The sequence below is a fragment of the Chroicocephalus ridibundus genome, chromosome 5 (genome assembly GCF_963924245.1).
Source record: "Chroicocephalus ridibundus chromosome 5, bChrRid1.1, whole genome shotgun sequence".
Lineage (NCBI taxonomy): Eukaryota > Metazoa > Chordata > Aves > Charadriiformes > Laridae > Chroicocephalus > Chroicocephalus ridibundus.
Window position 1 is genome coordinate 51,220,694 of NC_086288.1, and position 11,699 is coordinate 51,232,392.

Genomic DNA, 11,699 nt, shown 5'->3' on the forward strand with positions numbered 1-11,699 from the left:
AGATTTCTCGTTCTGCTGTGAACTAGAGACCCCATCTCCTTGCAAGCTTCAAGTTCAAAGACTTGCAGCTTCGCTGTTGCACTCGGCCAAGGCATTACCTGCGCAGGGCTCCTTGTGGTCTTCTGACATCTGCTTCCAGCATATGACCCTTTTGTTTTGGAGATCTCTTCAAATCATTAAGCTGGTGTCACTTGTAATTGGGTAAATTACTGCCTTGCAGGCGGGGAGAGAAGTCACTCAGGTTGTAAGCGTTGAGATTTGAGCGAGATAGAGGTGGGTGGGGTTTAGCCTAGATGGCATTAATAGCTGTTATCAGCTGTCTCTTGATCTTTGACAGTTACAGTGATTGCGGCCTTGTTAAAGACAACGTCTTTGCTAACCAGACCCAACAAGCTTTGTACATAGGGTTATCTTGCGGGTGAGCAAAAGTCCCCCAGATTTGAGCGTCAGGCTTACCTTTTCTAGTCCTATCTTCTCTCCTGAGTCGGGGGAGGAAAGGATTTTAAATCCACGTGGATCTTGGAAATAATGATCAGTTACTGCTATTTAGAGAGATTTTGTTAAACTGTCTCTTGCAGAAAGAGCTTGACTAAAATGCTGTATGTTTTTTATTTGTACTTCTGTGCTAGATGGTGGCCTGCAGAAGTTTGCCATCCGAAAAATGTTCCCCCAAATATCCAGAAAATGAAGCATGAAATCGGAGAATTTCCTGTGTTTTTCTTTGGTTCTAAGGATTACTATTGGACGCACCAAGCGCGGGTGTTCCCTTATATGGAGGGAGACAGAGGGAGTAGATACCAGGGGATCAAAGGAATTGGAAAAGTCTTCAAAAATGGTACGTAGCTAAAAGTAACAAAAATAATCTTGTGATATGCATGCTTTCCTTTCTTCACACATAGCCTTGGGGCTGGTTTTGTACATTTGTTTTACAATACTGAATTTTAAAAATTGCTTTGGTGTCCTGGGCAGCAGTCACTATTACTAACTTTGAATGAAAGATTATTTCCATGGCTTTTAAAAGACTAGCATCTAATTGGAATTATTTCTGATGATTTTTGGTTTCTGTAAAGGAAATGATGAGAAAGAGTAGAATTGATACATCTGTTAAGAGTATTAACACTCCAGAAGCATTGTTTGCAAGCAAATTGAATGGGTGGGACTAGGAAGTCGGAGATGATTCTTTGTTTAACACGTAGTGGAATGAGCAAGTCAACTTGGGGGGAGTAATTCTCTTTTTAGCATTTCTGTTGATACAAGAACCTCTTTCAGCTTTGCAAGAAGCTGAAGCTCGATTTCGAGAAATAAAGCTGCAGCGAGAAGCCAAAGAAACCCAAGAAAGTGAACGTAAACCTCCACCATACAAGCACATTAAGGTAAAGTTTGAGGAAATTACACTGGATACTGAAAGGTCTAAGCCAGCACTGGGGAGGAAGAGCCCGAGTGGTGAGATGGGGAGGAGGGGCTATAATGATGTGCTGGTAATTGCGCCTTTACCGGCACGAGCTGGTGAAATTTTGCTTCCATTGGAACATCTAGCGTTGCAAAACCCAAACTAGTAACCGCTGAAATAACTCTTACAGCAAACTTAAATGTTTTAAAGTGATATTTGAACTATTTTAATGTATTATTCAGGTGAATAAACCTTGTGGTAAAGTGCAGATATATACTGCTGACATTTCTGAGATTCCCAAGTGCAACTGCAAACCCACAGATGAAAACCCTTGTGGCTTTGATTCCGAGTGCCTCAATCGGATGCTGATGTACGAATGCCACCCACAAGTTTGTCCAGCGGGAGAACGGTGCCAAAACCAGTGCTTTACAAAACGTCAATACCCTGAGACAAAGATCATCAAAACCGATGGGAAAGGGTGGGGTCTGGTCGCTAAGCGGGATATTAAAAAGGTATGAATCATTCCTGCCCGGTGAAGAATTGGAGACTTGTGATGCTGTTTGTGGGTTTGGTATATACTTTACTAGTGATACTTGGTATCTTTCAGGGAGAGTTTGTGAATGAGTATGTCGGTGAGCTGATTGATGAAGAGGAATGTATGGCAAGAATCAAATACGCACACGAAAATGACATTACCCACTTCTATATGCTTACTATTGATAAGGTAGAGTATTTGACTTTTTTTTCCGTTATTTAATTATAACATTATTTTGATCTCTTTTTTTCCTCCTTTTGATCACCTTGGTAGGGCACTCCTCTACCTTTGGTGTTCCAGAGTTTCATGTATTCGCAGTGTTGTATCTTCTGTGCCTGCTTGCTCCATCCTATATATATATATATAATGCGTCTCATTAGTTCTAATTGCATAATGTAATAAAGTATATATTAAGGTCTACAAATTGTTCTTTTTTGCTTGAAATCAAGTACAGCAAAAGCATTTATCTGCCCAGTCTCAAAAGCGAGTGTGAAGTTTCAGGAAATAGTAATGATACAGTTGAAATAATTACTGTCAGCAATCCTTTTACTAAAGTTTCAACAACAAAAAAATTCTCACTTGAGAGTAGTGTGGAATATAGTTGTGATGCTGTGTCCTATATTGGGTATTTAATCTCTTTTGCAACTGTCTGTCCCTTTCTTTGTTTATAGAAAACCTAGGCTTGTGCATTGGTAGAAACTCCTTTCTGAAAGCACTATCTGCATTAGTAGCCAGCCAGTGCTCACAAATGGATTCTGCAGATAAGTTAAGGCAGCAAATTAATCCAGCATCTGTGGTTCTCTGTGCACACCTCTGAGTATTTTATTCCTGAGAAGGAGAAGAAAGTGGGGAACCCAGGCAGTAGGGGTTATTGATTATATATATTATACTCCTTCAGTCCCCAAACGGCTGCTTTAGGAGAAACCCAAGAACTGGCTGTCAGTCCTGCGTGTTTTTTCAGTCCTAATCACCTTTCTTTTGCCCGAGACTGTCCTGCTCTGTATTTCCACAGCTACTGTTTTCATTAGTCCTGTCACTGAGGAGTTCCTGCAGAGGAGTTATCACCTGCTTCTCTGGACACCTAAGTTTCTCATCCCCCTACTAAACTGACATACAACATCAGCGCGTTAAACATCTGAACTGAACGTGTATTTAACTCTTGCCATAGTTAATAAATGCTCATTGTGGTTTTGTCTGGCAAAAATGCCCATGTCATTAGGAGGCTGAGCTGCACATGCAGTTAGAGTGCCTGGTATGTGCTCATAGTTAACGACGATCATACGTGTGCATTATAAAAATGAGTTAGAGGAAAACTATAATGATATTTCATAAATCAGCAAAGCTTTCTTAAGCAGCTCTGCAAAGAAGCACGGTTCTGGCTATTTCAAGGCTGTATTTTATTTTGTTAATGTCTGGTACATTTGGTGGAGATAGAAATTAAAAGGCAATTGTGTGTGGGGACGGGATTTTTTTCGTTTACCAAGAGCTTGTTTTTATTTAAACTAGGCTGATTTGGGGAAAGAAAGCTAGTGAGAAACTGGTAATCTCTGCACATAATCATGCAGTGACTTGGTAAATACCATAAAGCACAGTATTTGTAAATGCGTCACAGCTTTGTGAATGCAAAATAAAAGGTAAATGGACTGCGTTTGAGTTTTGAGGCTTGCTGGAGGGAGGGGGTTGCGAACACGACCACCGCAGTGCTCACAAGAACACTTATCCTGCCCTGTGGCTGCGATGGGTTCTGGGAAAACGTGAGCTAGAGCACGAGTATTGCTTTGGGAGTGTCCCATTCCAGGCCATATGAGACACTACAGTTTTCAATACGACATGTACCATCGGTTTGCTTGTGTGCTTCTGGGTAGCAACACCATGTCTGTTTTGAATGCCACTACTGAAATAATTTCTGGATTTTTTGTTTGGTTTGTGGTGGGGTTTTTTTGTGAGGGGGGGGGAGAGAAAAAACATTCATTCTGTTGCTGGTTTGATCTCCAGGATCGTATTATTGATGCTGGCCCCAAAGGAAACTATTCTCGTTTTATGAATCACAGCTGCCAACCAAATTGTGAAACTCTAAAATGGACAGTAAATGGAGACACTCGTGTCGGCCTGTTTGCTGTGTGCGATATTCCTGCAGGTATATCAGCATATGTTGGTTTGGGCTTAATTCCTTAAGTTAAACCTTTTGCACGGTTATGAGTGGGACGGTCATGGTTTAACTGATGCAGTGCAAATATTTTTTTAGAGAACTCGGCACGCGGAAGAGATGCTTTGTGATCTGCCTGGTATTTAATGTTTCTTAATAGTGAGTCCCACGGCTGCTTTTTGTTGCTTGCCTCTAAGGGAACTCCAGAGAACCCCTAGTCAGAATCCGTGCATTCACTTCGTGTTGTAGAGCATGGGTTTTGTTTTAGAGATCTCAAACAGTACTTGAAGATTATAAGCCTAAGGAGTGGATGTAGGAGACAGTTTAAAAGTTATCTATGTTCTGGTTTGCGTACACACATGCACACGCACATATATCTATCTGTCTATAGTTGTATCTAGCTGTATAGATATGTAGATGCATATAATGTGTGTGTTTGTGTGTGTAGACCAGACACACGCACAGTTTTGTGAAGTCGAACCAATTTATTTTAAAGTATAATTGCATAACACATCATGCTGTTAATCTTCGTCAGTGCTTATGAGCCGTAAAGAGGGGGAAAAACCCTACGATAATAGATCAGCAAGCAAGTACAAAACCGGAAGACAGATCATGAAAGCTTTATTTGTTAGTAATAATTTTGATAGACTTCGTTGCCTTGTCCTTCATAATAAAAGGGTATGTCTTATCTCACTCAGGGACAGAGCTGACTTTTAATTACAACCTTGACTGTCTGGGCAATGAAAAAACAGTCTGCAAATGTGGTGCCCCAAACTGCAGCGGATTTCTTGGGGACAGACCAAAGGCAAGTAGTATGTCAAGAGAATTTGATGGTGTCTTGTCAAACTATCCTAGCCTTGTTTTTCTTTTGCGGGATGCGTTGGTGGACCAGTTTTGTGTTACGATAAGGGTTAATGTTGCTTAAACAGGTGCGAGCTGTCCTCTGAGGACAAGGCTTACTGTTTCCCTTGCTGGGAAGGTAGAGACGTTCTTCTGCGAAACATAAACTTGATGCCAAAGAATACACTTTTATGCTGCAATAGTACAGCAGGCGATACTGCTTTTGGGAACATATGTTCTCCCACTTACCCCTACGAGAAATTAATTACTTTGGTCCTGAATGAGAAATATTGCTAGCTAATGGCACTAGCATTTGGAATGGAAAGCCTATAAAAGAAGGGGTTACAAAGGGAATAACCTTCCCATTTCTGTTTGAAGTATGAAGGAGCGGAAGGGTTGTAGGAGCTAGGAACTGACTAAGAACAAGCCTAACTATATCCAGTGAGATTATTCTGACATTGCAGTTTATATTTCCCCTATCTAAACCTTAAAATGTGACTATTTTATTAAGACTTGTTAAAAATCCTTCAGAATAAAAAAAAGGTTAAGTTTTGAATGAGGAAAAAACGATATATCAAATTATGTCAAGAAATGGCCTGTATGATTCGTGTCAGGTTAATTTTAAAACCCGTAATACAGCAGAAGTTGATGGGTTTTTCCTGGCTGTCGTAGGAGTGCGAGGGAAGGCACGTTCCCAAGAGAAAAAAAACCTGAGCCAGTGCTGTGGAAGGGCTGCACCTTCGTGTGGTCCTTCACACTGCGCAGTGTCAGGCACTTCAGAGGGTGGATTTAAAATCTCTAGAATTCGCATGGCTGGGTTTTATTAAGGGAGAGGCTTAAGTGGGGTTTCACATAAGCTTGTGATCAATTTAGGCGGACAGCCGTGAAGAAATGAAATGTTACAGTCCGGTTTTGCAGGGCTGTCCGCATTGGTAGATAGAATGGGCTAATTTTAAAGAAAGTAGGTAAGGATTACTGGGGTGAGGGGAAGGAATGACGGTAGGAATGCTGAAAAAACATCCATAATGAATTTTATATGATTTGGTGAAGGAGAGTTGAAGTGCAAGCAGCAGACTGTCAGATGGAAACAGGGATAAGGCTTGGTATGTTCTTTCTAGCATTATGGGCACAATTACGGTTCCTGAAATTCTGGTGTCTGTTCCTCAAAGAAGGGAAGTGGAGGCTGTTTTTAATAACTCTGGCATGAGTATACACAACTGGAAGAGAAAAATGGATATTGAAGTGAAGTGATTGGTGGTGCAAGAACAAAGTGGAGGTAAATTAGCTGCAAGTAGATTAGACTGGAAATTGGAAGACCTGTTTTCAGTCATAAGAAAGTGGAGGAGCTTTCCAATAGGAGGGAATTGTAGGGACAAGATCTGGTTTCAAAATCTTTTTTTACAAGGGTCAGCCTGTTTTTCTTATCAACACAGATAGGTACCATGAGGCTATGGACAAGTCTGTACCAAGTCAAATTTTTGCCTGTGTGCCCAGTCTGCCAGGCATGTCAACAGTTTTGCTAGGTCGTGTAATATTTTTCCTTTGCAAAACTGGCATTTAGAGATTTGCATCTTACTCTTTTAGAATTCTTCCACTAATGCCTCAGAAGAAAAAGGCAAAAAGACCAAAAAGAGAACACGGAGACGCAGAACGAAAAATGAAGGGAAGAAAGAATCTGAAGACGATTGTTTCCGTTGTGGTGACGGAGGCCAGCTGGTATTGTGCGACAGGAAATCTTGTACTAAAGCTTACCATCTCTCCTGCCTTGGTTTGGTGAAACGTCCTTTTGGTGAGTCGGCTTGCCTCTTAAACTGGTGTAAATAAATAGCTTGTGCACGTACCTCATTTATTGCACGGAAGCCTTGTCAAGAGTGTCTTCTCCAAAACATTCTTTTCATATGGTAAGAACTTCCTTCCTGCTTCACCTAGGAGCTCTTCTTGAGTATGGAGACAAAATGATGGCCTTCCTCCTGCCTCTAGCAAAATGAGCCTTTAGTTTTACAACTGTAGGTAATTGAGTACATCACTGGGTAGGAGCACTGTGTCCCTGTCACAAGATAGTGGATTATATCTGAGAAATGCATGAAGCTTAGTTGAGTTCAAGGCAGAAGAATATCAGCAGCATCTGGAACAAGGTGAGCAGGAAAACGTTAAGGGCAGCAGACGTCAGGTTACTGTTCCAGATACCACAGGAGTTACCTGGTTCCACAGTCAGCCGTCTCGGGCGGGATATGAAGAAGTGAAGCAGGCAAAGCCTGTTACCCCAGAAACAAGTAAAACAATGACTGGTGAAAGATGCTGGGGCAAAACAGTGTCTGTAGGTAAAACCCATCAGCCATCCCTGAGCAAAACTTGCATAAAATAGGTGTGCATTGTAACGCTAGGCAGCAGCTGACTGGATGCTTGGATACTCTACCAGCCTGCGAGCTCTCTAAAATGCTATTGAGTAGAGCCTGAATAATTTCTTCTAGCTGGAGTTCACTGCTGTATTTAAAGGAAAGGCTGTCAAGTCTGCTACTTACTGCTGTCAGTTGAGCTTTTAGAAGTATGATGTAGCATTTTGATTTTTGGAGATTAGCCACAGTAGTTGCCGTCTCACCTAGCTTTGTCAGGGAAGTCGTGTGTTGTTCAGCTGCTAAAACACAAAACTTTAAAAGACGATGACAGGCTTTACTCCCTACTAATGCGCTCTTTGTTTTTTGAACGCAGGGAAGTGGGAGTGTCCTTGGCACCACTGTGATGTTTGTGGCAAACCTTCTGTTTCTTTCTGCCACTTCTGCCCAAATTCTTTCTGCAAGGAACACCAAGACGGGACAGTACTAAATTCCATGCTGAATGGACAGTTATGCTGCTCTGAACACGTTCTCGGGGTGGATTCTCTTGAAACTCAGAAGACTGAGAAACCCCGCAAAAAACTGAACAAGTTGAAGCCTAAGAGAAAGCAGAGGAACAGATGGATGAGAGCTGAATGCAAATAGTCATGGACTGCAGTTTCTACTGCCAACACTATCTTGTAGATAAGTTGTGAATATGACCAGGGAAGGACACAATTTTACATATATTCTGTAAAGGTTACATTGGGGGCCGGGGCGGGGGAGGGGGGGATTTTTTTATTTTGTTTTGTTTTGTTTTTATAAATCCACTGAGCCAACCACAGCAGTCTTCTGCTGCCTCTGCACTGATAACGAACTGCATAGTTCAGAAAATTTCAGGACAAACCAAACCTATTACTCAGCATTACAGTTACACTTGAATCGTTACGAATGTAAAAGGTTCCCTCCAAAATACTTTCGGGTTGGAGGTAGGTTGAAATCAAACCAGGTAGACGTAAACATAGGTTTTTGAGATAGTATTTGTCAACCAACAGGTGTTAAAAATAGTATATCCTTGAAAGAAGTTTTTAGCTCTCAAGTCCTTGTAAGTAAGAAATGGCTTGGTCTGTGGTCCCGATGAGATTTGCTTGCCTTGGGTGTTTTTGAGCAAGTGCTTGACTGCCATTCACGATCCAGGTGCGTATTTCTCTATAACCACACCCATAACAATTTGTTTGTGCTCTTCTAAGGTAGCTCGCCAATGGTTTTTAAACAAACATGTTTTTAAATATCCTTCCACCAAGATTTTTTTCTATACTGTTTTTTCCTGTATTTCATTCCAGCGAAATAGGAGTGACTTGATCTTACAGAGCTGTACAAGTCTGGATTTAAAGGGATATTGTCTTGCCATCTAGGCCCAATACTCTAGGATTTTTGTGTCTTAATAAAAATAAATCTTGCAAAACCTATCATTTGAAAAAATTACTTGATTTTTTTCTTAATGTCAAGTAAAACACAGAGGCAAACATTTCTTTGGAATGCGTGGAGTCCAAGCATTACAACTTTTTGATAACGCAGAAAACGCCCAACAAGGAACAAAATTCCCCCATGAATGAAACAGAAGGTGAAACTTGACCAAAGTGCAAAAACTAAAATTCAAAACGACTAATTCAAAACAACTAAAAGTGAAACAGGTTTTTGAAGAAGCACGTAAGGAACAATTTTAAAGTGAAATTTAGCCTGACTGTTCCTTTTGATGAAGTTTATGTAAAACTGGCTCCTTGACTTGGCAGACTGTTTGGAATCATTTATTTTTTTAGGAGCTCTGCTCTCGACTATCTTATTGCCACTGTGTTGTGTCAGCAAAGCTGTTCTGCGTTCTTTGCTCCCGTTAGGTTCCCACGCTTGCGGTGAGGCAAATATACAAGATTTAGTATTGATGGAAATAATACTAGACCTAGGAAAAAACGGTAAAGAAAAACATCTTTACCTGTTTTCTTCCCAGTGCATGTCATTGGTGTGTGATTAGGCAGTGTTACAAGTAAGTTTCGACTTGTGCCATTGTTATCTAGCCACAGTGTGCGCCTTCATGTCCATTTAGTAATTTGTGTATCTTCTAGCTTAGTTTGCCTTTAATAGTGCAGAAACTCTGTGTAGCCCCTTTGGAAATGAAGCCTTGCTATGTCATGAGAGAGTATGTTTTTTTCCAAAGTATTTCTTCAGGATTTGATTGCAGATTTAGTTTTTGGAATTATCGAAATCCCCGTTTGTTCCCAACACGTAAAAACTTCTGTTTTCTTAGTAGATATTAATTGAATGAGGTTTTAAATGTAGCGTTGCCCTACCCTGAACCCTTTGGGTTTCTATTTTGTGACCAAACTGCTATGTTCTTTTAATAAGTTTTTATAAACACTGTTGGAAGGTTTATTTTTTTCAAATAATATTGAAAAAATAGCACAGTTCAAAATAGAGGGAAGTGTTACGTGTGTGCATTTTTTTTTAAGTGGTATGCCAAGCCTTGCACTCAAGGGAAAAAATGAAGATTTCTTAATTGATTTTGAGGGAAACTTTCCCTCTGCTATAGATTATGTGTTATACCAGGACTGAAGCATAGGCCTGTGCCTAAAATCAAAACCAAAAACTGGTATTATGCATGTTTCTCTAATATTGGTTTTTGAGAGGAGGAAAGAGAGATCAGGTGGTAAAGGAGAAAGACTTTCCTCATCGCTTTTAAACAATGAAGGAATTTGATGTTATTGGGACCATTCTTTGAATACTATACCATGTAAGGAAGGCTTTATGAGAATACTTTTAAATAAGTTATTATAAAATTTTACCTTTACATTCCATTGCTTTTTCAATTTGTTAATTTGTTAGTCGTTTCCTTGCTTTTTCCTCTCCGCATATAGGTGCAACAGCTCTGGCACCCTGGAACAGTTGTGCCCCGGGTCCTAAGAGGCAGATGCCCAATTCCAGAAGGCACCATCTCAAATAGTTACTGATTGGCACTGCTGCAGGAACACCATCAGTTTTAAGATCAGTGGCAGAGCCTACAACTCCTTGCCCGCCTCTCAGGTGGGCTCACAGGCACATTTAGGATGGCGGGATGCAGGACAGCCACCCATTCCGTATCTGTCGGTGGGTAAAGGCAGGCTTTGGTGTTCAAAGCAATCGCTCTCAGCACTCTTTTCCTAACGTTAAATTCACACATACAGATCTCAGCGAGCGGCTGTTTTGACTTTCTGCTTCCTTCTACCTCTTCTCTGCTCTTTACTACACAACCCTTCGGGCCAACGAAGGTTTCCATCGCCGAGGCTGCGAACTAAGGGTTTGCTTTTGAGTGGCTGGGAATTCTTTCCTCCTGCCGATCACGGACTTCGGAGATGGCTCTCTAAGAGTAACGTGGACCATGTTCTTCGTTAATATCTACTGACTGTGTAACCCCATGAGCTCAGCTAAGTCACTCAGGTGGTGATCTGGTAGAATTTTAGTTTCTGATTCAGGAAAGGTGGATTTTAGGTGTCTTTCAATGAAGGCTTCTGTATATTACTCTGCAGCACTGGGAAAATAGACTTAAGTTTCCTTAAAAAAAGAGGGCAAAATAAAAAAAGATGTTTCACTATTTTCCTTCTCCCACTGTTCAGATACAAAGGAAAACAATCTTGAAAAACTGAGCTTTCTCATGGTGCAACTCAATACTTTTTAGCATTCAGCAACTTAAAAGATTTTCTGTTATAAATTCACCTCAGTAACATCCAAGTATGGAATATTACGTGGCGTTAAATTATGTACTTAATGTCCTGCCCATCAAAGTAGAAAGATGTCTTTCCTTTTCCAGCAAACTCTTCAAAGCTGGTACATGATAGCCAAATTCAGAATTTGTTGTTCTTTTGTCACATGAGCAAGCATGGAAACAATTTTCAGTTGAATATGTTAGATGTATTTTTATACAATCTAGGAAGAATTATCAAATTAAATGTCTGTTTTGTTCAATAGCTTTGTGTTCATGGTCAGTTTTTAGGGTTTTTTTTATTTTAATTACTTGGAAAAGCAAAATATCGTGAAAGACATATTAATGGGATTTTTCCACACTGTTGAGTCACATTATTCCATGGCTGACTGCTTGAGAAACTTCAGTGTCTTATTAAATATTAAAATCTATTCCTAGTTATTTAAGAAGTTGCTAATTCTTTTTTGGAAAACAGCTCTATATAATTATTTTTGCATCAATTTTCTTTTTTCTTTAAAGAAAAAAGCGAAACGGTATATGCTAGGGCAAGCATGGTTTGGCAGCGAGGGAACTGGGTGTTGCTCCAGGACTTCCTAAGAGACTCTGTGGGAGTAATGTTTTAAGCTTAATATGGAGGCAAAAATGTTTGTGCTTTGGCTTGTTTTCAGTGTTGCTTATCACAAAAATATTGACCTTTTTTTTGCAGTCCAGTTTTTCCTGTTACGGTGCTGGTTTCTGTTGCTCAT

General features: G+C 40.3%; 1 protein-coding gene and 1 non-coding gene across 5 annotated transcripts in view; both read left to right on the plus strand.

Annotated features, from left to right (window-relative positions):
- Positions 1-11,327, plus strand: part of NSD2 (nuclear receptor binding SET domain protein 2) — a 103,336-nt gene extending 92,009 nt beyond the window's left edge. For all 4 annotated transcript variants that reach the window (XM_063335538.1, XM_063335537.1, XM_063335539.1 and 1 more), the window contains 8 exons: positions 630-835; positions 1,270-1,373; positions 1,633-1,902; positions 1,998-2,114; positions 3,921-4,062; positions 4,770-4,876; positions 6,496-6,700; positions 7,621-11,327. In XM_063335538.1, the coding sequence (XP_063191608.1) occupies positions 630-835; positions 1,270-1,373; positions 1,633-1,902; positions 1,998-2,114; positions 3,921-4,062; positions 4,770-4,876; positions 6,496-6,700; positions 7,621-7,889 (1,420 nt within the window). In that variant the 3' untranslated portion in view covers positions 7,890-11,327. The remainder of the gene's footprint in view (positions 1-629; positions 836-1,269; positions 1,374-1,632; positions 1,903-1,997; positions 2,115-3,920; positions 4,063-4,769; positions 4,877-6,495; positions 6,701-7,620) is intronic.
- On the plus strand, positions 3,626-3,756 carry LOC134516773 (small Cajal body-specific RNA 23). The gene has a single exon (XR_010071428.1). It is a non-coding gene; the product is annotated as a small Cajal body-specific RNA 23 (non-coding RNA).
- Positions 11,328-11,699: the final 372 nt, after the last annotated feature.